Source organism: Alosa pseudoharengus, unplaced genomic scaffold (assembly GCF_046254945.1).
Source record: "Alosa pseudoharengus isolate Yale_2024_CS ecotype anadromous, Long Island Sound unplaced genomic scaffold, YU_APseudo_1.1 YU_APseudo_1.1_scf_11, whole genome shotgun sequence".
Taxonomy (NCBI): Eukaryota; Metazoa; Chordata; class Actinopteri; order Clupeiformes; family Clupeidae; genus Alosa; species Alosa pseudoharengus.
The window spans coordinates 32,865,010-32,873,283 of record NW_027468576.1 but is presented as its reverse complement, the minus strand read 5'-3'; the positions used below and the strand labels follow the sequence as shown (position 1 = coordinate 32,873,283).

General features: G+C 44.7%; 1 protein-coding gene across 2 annotated transcripts; it reads left to right on the top strand.

Annotated features, from left to right (window-relative positions):
• Positions 1–383: 383 nt before the first annotated feature.
• Positions 384–6,682, top strand: gorab (golgin, rab6-interacting). Of its 2 annotated transcripts, XM_076278915.1 has the most exons (5): positions 384–593; positions 827–1,172; positions 1,405–1,506; positions 2,812–2,952; positions 4,648–6,682. In XM_076278915.1, exons 1-5 carry the CDS (start codon positions 539–541, stop codon positions 5,081–5,083), a joined length of 1,080 nt encoding a protein of 359 aa, XP_076135030.1. In that variant the 5' UTR covers positions 384–538; the 3' UTR covers positions 5,084–6,682. The 2 variants fall into 2 exon arrangements, with proteins under 2 accessions (XP_076135030.1, XP_076135031.1); XM_076278916.1 differs by lacking the exon at positions 384–593 and having other exon boundaries at positions 1,047–1,176.
• The last annotated feature ends 1,592 nt before the right edge of the window (positions 6,683–8,274 follow it).

Sequence of the window (8,274 nt, the reverse complement as noted above, 5' to 3'; positions counted from 1 at the left end):
GGTTTGAGGTTATGTATTTTTTTTTAATTACTACCACAGTGTAGTGCAGTAACTGTAGTTGCTTTGAGCACAAAAGTTGTTGAAAAAAAATAATAATTAGTAACTGCAGCTAAAAGTTAGTTGAACCCATACTACAGAGGGAGATCCTGGTTAGGTAGACTGAAGTACTTGCCCGTTTTTTGGAGTTTACTGTAACAAGATATCTTACGAAGCCAATTAAGCTAATATTTTCTCTAAATAACAAATATACATACTTACATTAAAATCTTGACTTGTATGGCATCTCTTTGGCATAACAATCATTTCAGCTCAGGCATTGAAACAGGCATTACTTTAGACCGTCTTTCCCTGGTCCTCATCGGGGTCTTGAACGTGGCAATAAACATCCACAACTATGGCGGCGTAGTACTAGATGCTACAGGGACGCGGTCATATTTTCGCTTTATTTTGTATATTTTCGTTGAAGCTTGCATTGGTCACCTTTTGAAGTTACTTTAAAATGTTTTAGAGTTTTGTTTGCGTACACTACATCCCAGAAATGGCATCATGGGCTGGCTTTTCGGACGAAGAGCTGCGGAGAATACAGCTGAAAGGTGAGCCCACTGAACTGGACCGTCTGGTAAAGTTGCTTTTTTTGTTCTGATACATAAGCAAACATCACGTGTTTTAAATGTCATATGTTAAATTTCAAATGCGTAGCCTACATGTTAAGATTTCTTTCTCATTGTAAGTGGGTAACATCAGATGACTACCGCAGTACAAGCCGCTGAATGAAACCTCATTACCACAGGACCCTCAGTTTTCATTGGAATTTGTTCCACCGCAGATCAAGCGATGTCTACTCCAGGGAATGGACGGGGCCGCAAACCGACTACCACCAACCGGAGTCGGCAACAGCTCCAGCGGGAACGAGCACTCAAACTCGCCTCTCAAACGACTGAGAACAACGAGACATTACCACCCGAGCAGAAGCTCACCAAGCCCCATTTGGCATCACCTGCGCCCACAGTACCGACTGCCGTTGACACCAGAAAGGACGAGCCTGTGACTGTAAAGGCAGCTGCGGTCGAGCCTGTGATAGTAAAGGTAGATTCGGTCAACAACCATGATACGGAGCTGTCGATTGAAGTCATACCAGCGGCAAAAGAGTTGGATAAACAGGAAGTGGAATTGTTAGTAAGTCTTATACTCTGAAGTTAGATTGTCACGCAGCTATGGCATATAATTTGAGTGATTTATCTGATGGGATCTGGCTGTTTGTTATGAATAAACATAGATTCTTGCTGATATTTCATGGTAGTTGTTTTGATTGATTGTAAAGCTGTAGTTGTATAGTCAGTATGCAGTCAGACCTAAATCTGTTTTTTACAAATACTGTGTACAGTTGATTATGATCTGTTTTAGGAGGGAGCGAACTCGTCTGGAGAAACTGCAGCTGGAACAGCGGATTATGGAAGAGAAGAATAAACAGAAGAAGGCTCTGTTAACCAAAACCATTGCAGAGAAGTATGGAGTTGTGAAAAATTAATGTAAAATTTGGTGCAGTGCATGCATGATCCTTAGGGCCTTTGAACACATATTCTGATCATGACTTGCTGTGTTATAACTATATCCCATGTCCCTCCTATGACAAATCACTGCGCATATTGTTAATCTTCAGTGTAGTTCGTTTTGGCAAGTAGCCGTATAATAAGTGGGATAATGTATAGAACGCCGGTCATTATCGGTAAAATTAGTCCCTTCAGGGTGAAGCAAGACAGCTCTGCTGGTGTGTCGGGGTCTGGTTTGCCCCCCATCGGGACTTATTTTACTGATAATGACCGGCGTTCTATACAATATCCCTTACATATTGTTTATCTTCAGTGTAATACATGAAAATTAAGTACAAGTATATACTCTTTTGATCCCGTGAGGGAAATTTGGTCTCTGCATTTATCCCAATCCGTGAATTTGTGAAACAAACTCAGCACACAGTGAACACACAGTGAGGTGAAGCACACACTAATCCCGGCGCAGTGAGCTGCCTGCAACAACAGCGGCGCTCGGGGAGCAGTGAGGGGTTAGGTGCCTTGCTCAAGGGCACTTCAGCCGTGCCTACTGGTCGGGGTTCGAACCGGCAACCCTCCGTTTACAAGTCCGAATCGCTAACCAGTAGGCTACGGCTGCCCCTCGAAGCCACCATCGAAAACGAGAGCGATAAGAGAGAGGAAGAGTGGTGCAAACTAATCATGCACAACCTAACCTTCTGTTTGGGTCATAATCATATCTTTGAAACATGCATGAGACTGATACAGAACAAATTCCATAACAAATGGGGCACCCAGGAGAGCACAAACAAAGCCAAATGAGCTTAATGTGGGGATCACATTGGCCAGCGGCAGTGTCAAGCGTAACGCAACGCTCAGACCATAATAAGTTCTATCTCGTTCCTATGGTAACACAAACGGTTTGCCTTAACTGACAATCGAATACGCTTGCGTTGCACTTTGAAAGTTGAACCAAGTTCAACGCTCAGCTTGTTCAACGCTAGAGTTACGCCAGCATTGCCACCGTTCCACTGCCGAACCATAGATAACAATAGGAAGCTTGCCGCTGGTCAGTGTGATCCCCACCTAATGCTGTTTCCTGGAAAAGTTGGCATTTGGATCTGCTCCAAATAGTGGTCATATTGTAGCTCGAGAAAGTCAGTCCAAAAAGCACAGTAGCTAGTTGTCCTTTTTAGGTCAGAAAAAGTTTCCTTTCAGGTGACTCTCCCAGTGACTTTGTCTTGATCTACCTGTCTTACTGTCTCTTATGATTTCCTGTGTGCAGGTCCAAGCAGACTCAGGCTGAGGCAGTAAAACTGAAACGCATTCAGAAGGAGCTGCAGGCGCTGGACGACTCTGTGTCCAACGATATCAACATCCTCCGCAAGCTGATCGAGCAGGCCAGCCTGGACTACTCCACTGCATGGTACAGCCGCTGGTTCACCAGATTACGTCAGACACCAGTCACTGGTCATCTGCAGCCTAACCACAACACATAGTCCATCCATATCCTGACTGTCAGACCCAAGGCATGACAGAGTGCACAACAACAACAATGCACCATTTATTAGCCCATCAGCAAATGTCTCAGCCGGGAAAACCAGTCTCTCAGATCCCAGTGCTCTGCACCTGATCTAGCTGTGTTAACCTTTCATTTCAGAAACTCAGACTACATCTAAGTCACAGGGAAGTTTTAATGTGAGGTCAAAGACAGACCGGTTTAGAGCACTTACCCTCAGGAACATTTTTTTTTTTAAGCCAAGGAGGTGTTCTGGATGGTGGAATGTTAACACTGCTCTCTTAGGGAAACAACCTACCCATCCACCTGGCCAAGGCCTACGCCCAGACTTATCTGTGGTGGTTTCTGGAAGGCAAGTGACCATCATGCCTTTTTTTGGTGCTTTGGGTTTTTTTTTTTAACTCATCATTTGTGGTTTTAGCAGATGTACAAATTTCCTTGGCTGTACCAGTCCTTTAGACAGTCTAGGCACTATGGATTTCCCTGTGGCAACTCTGGGCAGTTTTTGCTTGCACTGTAATTATGTGTGATGGCATGGGCTCTCCACTACTGATGAAGGGTGGAGATATGGCCTCGCAGAGGTGAATCACCCACACACAACCTTTGCTGTGGTGCTGGTGTTTGTTTTCTGTGGTCATTCACTGGTCTTTGGGTCTAACTTTACAACGGTCTGGCACAACTTCTGTTGCTTTGTTCCTGAGAAACACTGCCCCCTGCAGTTTGTCATTGCAACTGGTCTTAGTCTCCACACCCTGAAGAAGGTGCATAGCTGATATAATATGCATGGATGTTGTTAATGCCAGTAGCCCCATAAAATACAGTCTTTTTACCATTTCAATCCATTTGAGTGCCTCGATTTGAATGTTTATGCCAAGAACCTTTTAGACATAATTTTTCCTTTTTTCCCCTTAATGATCATTTTCCCTTCCAAGAGCACCAGTGGATACCAGCAGCACTCCTGTTACCTTTGTCTTTGGCACTAGGAGAATGTTGTAGTATATCACAGGTTCTAAAACTGATATTTCCGGTCCTTGATTGTGATTGGCTGAATTGCGTTCGATGCCGTTGTAAAATCCAGCATAAACATACACCTTGACTGCATTTCGTTCTATATTACTGCGCTACCATAACTTGATAGTAGCTGCGTCTCGACGTTGCTTGGCAACCATTCAGACAGAGAAAATATATTTCTTGGCGGAAGAATGATTATCTAGGAATTCGTTATATTTCTAGTTGCTGTGCCTTTACTCCGCTAGCACGTCGTGTCTAACAACACCCCTTAGCTGTTGTAGAATCAGTGTAACTTACGGCCTCTCGGGGCTTATTGCTTAAATAAGCTGTTACATATACTTATCTCTGCCTGTGTTTGGAGAGCCTACTGTTGTGGAGATTGTCAGTCATAAACAGTCAGTGATAGCCCTCAGGTCACCTGACATTTGGTAAGGTGTGGAGCGACAGCAGGACAGAAAAATATAGCAATATAGCAAATGCAAGTTCATTGGCTATTGACTATTAAGAATGCAATAGTCATGGGTTATACCATGGGCCATATTTGTAAACTACACCTTTAATGTCTCCATTTGTCAACCCCACCGTCCCCAGGAAGCGATTTGAGCGCGCGGAGGCAGAGTACGTGGCGGCGAAGCTGTCGCTGCACCGGCACACTGACGTTAAGGAGCAGCTGACGGAGCACCTGTGCGCCATCATCCAGCAGAACGAGCTGCGCAAGGCGGCCAAGCTGGAGGAGCTGATGCAGCAGCTTCAGCTCAGTGAGGAGCTGGAGAGCCAGCCACCCCCAGCACCCCCAGGGAGGGAGCAGCCCAGCAGCGCCCAGAGCCCTGCATCGCCCCCCGGCAACGACTCCACCACCACCTCGACCACCACAGCAGCAGGAGATCCAGGCAGTAAACAGCGCTGTCCCGAGGCCAGCCCAGCCACAGCAAGTGAGGGACCCCCCCAGGCGCCAGTGAGCACTGAGACTGCCGAGGCCCCACAAACCCCCCCGACCCCACAGAACGCCCAGGTCCCCCCATCCTAACACCAGCACAGGCAAAATCATGGGCTCTTCTTATCTTCTTCTATCTTTCTACATAAAGACTTCAACAAATAAGATTTTTTACTGATCCATTTGGGAAGATGACAATATTTTTTTACAATCTGTGTAAATGGCTATTCAAGGATGTGTTTGTGTTCATGTGTGTGTGCGCGTGCGTGAGAGGGGGGGGGTGTTTGGGGCTTACTTGGGTACTGCCGGCAGTGGTTGGGCTGTCTGTCTGATCACAGGGGGACTGGGGAAGAAGATGGCTTTATTATGGCAAAGCCTGTCGCGGCCCATCAGCTCAGTAGGACCATAGGCGTCTTTGTAGATGCACTAGGAGCGCGTGGCGGTCCATTTAGTCTCCATCTGTCCGTGGATTCACAACGGTTTTGTCTACTATGACTAAATACTCTATACACTAAAGACAGAATGTGATTTTTTTTTTTCAGATCACGCTCACATCCCTCTTTCATGGCAAAGAATGCCATGGCTTTCATGTTAAGTGCCTGCTATGACATCATCATAGTGCGCTAGAAGCCCTACATGTGTCTGTGTCAGACTGCTGCTGTCGGCCTGGTGATCCATGCCATTCGTCACTCCCTTGCAGTTTAAAACAAGGAGCAGGGAGAAATCTGAGGCCTTCCCTGTCTCTGAGTTTACACTGTATAGGCAACATGAGAACAGAAACATGAGCACAAAAACATACTCCCCTCTGGCAGTGTTGTTGAGGAGGCGCTGTTTCCATTTCACTAGGCTATATTGTGCTGTGAATGCAGCAACAGTTTGTTAACCAAAGAGATGTATAGAACAAATGAAAGATGTTTTTGTTAATGTGTAGTTATTTTTTACATATGGTTATGTACATCACAGGCACCGTACTATCCTGCGCATTGCGTGCATGATTGGTGAAAAGCAGACGTGGCGAGAGATTGGTATCCCGTTGGTCTGTGGCCTGCGTCTGTGCCGTGGTAAGATGATCCGCCTGCGTCTGTGCCGTGGTAAGATGATCCGCCTGCGTCTGGAGGCCCTCTGGATGTGGACTATGTATTGATGGGCCATAGCGGTCCTCCTTGTTTCCGTGTTTTTCTACTTTTGCTCGGTTTACTCACGGACGTCGGCGAAGCAAGGCGGTTTCCCTAGACACCCTGCAGAGTCAAATGGGTGTACTGCTTTGCTCTCAGTCCTTAGTCCTCGCCTAAAACACAAACGTCCCTCCAGCGTTATCCCACGCTGCACTGACAACAGGCCTAACTTACTACATTTTGATTTACTGTACTGTGTATTTAAGTGAGATTGCTATTTAATTTTTTTTTTTTTTTTTTTTTAACCAGCGGTTTTTGTGTGGGTCCTCTTTGGTCTGGACTTAATCTTTGTTTTATTGGTCTATATAGTCTGTTGGTTGTGTCTTCAAATTATTGCCTGTGAAAGAATTAGGTCTACATATATTCTAGTCTGTTTTATTTAAACATGTTTATTGTTATTATTACAGCCTGGGCTCAAATGGATTTTCAAATTGTTGACCCTTATATAAAGTGGATTTCATGGGGACTTTTTTCCTTGGGTTGTTTTTAATACATGAAATAAAGTAACCTTATTATAGCTTGTCTGTTTAACATACCTTATGGAATTGCACAATTGCCAGCTTGAGACAAAATATTTAGATAGGTTATCTCAACTTTACACTAGGCTACCGACTTTATGATTGTTTAAGGTGCTGTCAGAATACGGTCTTAAGCTCTCTTGTCCTGGCAGTCCACCGGACAGCTCACATGGCGGTTCAAAGCAACTTTAAGAGCGTTGTAAGTGTTCCTCAAACCGGCCCGGATTTTTTACTGCCGCCTGGTCCCATCTGGTCGTCTGCATGCGGCAGTGCCATAAACTCAACTCATTTAATTAGTCGCTGCAAGCGGCCGCAAGTGTCCCCTCTGCCAGACAACCTCCACGCGCTTCCAAGGTCACAAAAATGGGCGACGTTAGTTTCTCTGCCCGTAAATTAGGTTTCGCTGGACTTTCAACTCAGCCCAACATCTAGAAAATGTATAGGCCTATTTGTGCTCTATAGACATGGGGATATGAAACATTGAAATGTCGGCCATATGGGAAATTGCTTCTCTCTCATTGGATCAAAATGTTAACATTGCACTAATAAACCAATAAATAAATCCGCCCAAATAAATTATTAATTTCATTTTTATGTGTTTGTATGTGAATTATATTTTGACTTATTGCCAGTGTTCCACGGACACTATAGTCGTCCTAGACATTTTTCCTAAGTTGAGCTGTGTCATAAGTGATGCACCAACACTGTGAACTGAGTGAAGTTAGCCTCTGAAGTCGGTTAATTTCCTTTCAATAACTGTCCGTACCGGGAGGGAGCTGACGTAACGTTGAACAAGCTATATTAGGCCCCGTGTAATGAAGCTGGCATCCATTCCCCCAACAGAAACAGCCCTGACACAAATGAGGCCTAAATGTGCGCCGTGAGATAAAGTGAAGCTGAGCCGGTCTAACATCTCAAAGCGAGGGGTTTCGAGGCTCCGCGCGCTGATTTATGTGCAGCCGGTCTCACCGGACAGGTTGAAAAAGTCCTGGTAACCCGAGAGGCCAAGAAAAAAGGGCGAGATCAACTTTTACTGGAAATCTCTGCCATCTGGCACGGCATTAGTTACTGAATTGTGACCCCAGTGCAGGTTGTGTACGTAATGAATTATTATAATTGGATAATCATAAATCGTTAATAATTACGCATACTGTCGGCGTTAAGGAATTTAACCAGGGGGTAAAACTATGGAGCTGCACACAGAAACCAAAGATGAAAATGAAACGGGTGGGGGTTATTACGGTGGTCGGATATAGGATTTGTAAACTCTATTATGCCTGTGATCCGTTTTCTGACAATTGACAGAGTCAAATCACTGCTTTCCTTAGTGTTGTCAAAACAACTACTGACTTCTTTGCGCACTGACTGGCAATAGTGTTCCAATTTGCGGGAAAAAATGTGTCTCTTTAATAATTCATTGGTACCTTTGCAGTAGGCAAAATCTGGAATGTGGGTATTGATGCATAAACTGGGTTATTTCAATTACGCCAATTTGGTTTGATTTATTTAGCTCAGTTATTTCTGTGACTGGTCATCTTGTCCTCGTTCGTTAAATTGAAACAATTGATTTTCATTTTTGGGGTCGGTAGGT

What these genes read in the sequence shown, in the direction of transcription:
- gorab (XM_076278915.1), top strand. Translation starts at nt 539, where the DNA reads ATGGCATCATGGGCTGGCTTTTCGGACGAAGAGCTGCGGAGAATACAG. An exon ending in GCGGAGAATACAGCTGAAAG is followed by an intron (nt 594 to 826) that starts GTGAGCCCACTG and finishes GTTCCACCGCAG; the next exon opens with ATCAAGCGATGTCTACTCCA. An exon ending in GATAAACAGGAAGTGGAATT is followed by an intron (nt 1,173 to 1,404) that starts GTTAGTAAGTCT and finishes GATCTGTTTTAG; the next exon opens with GAGGGAGCGAACTCGTCTGG.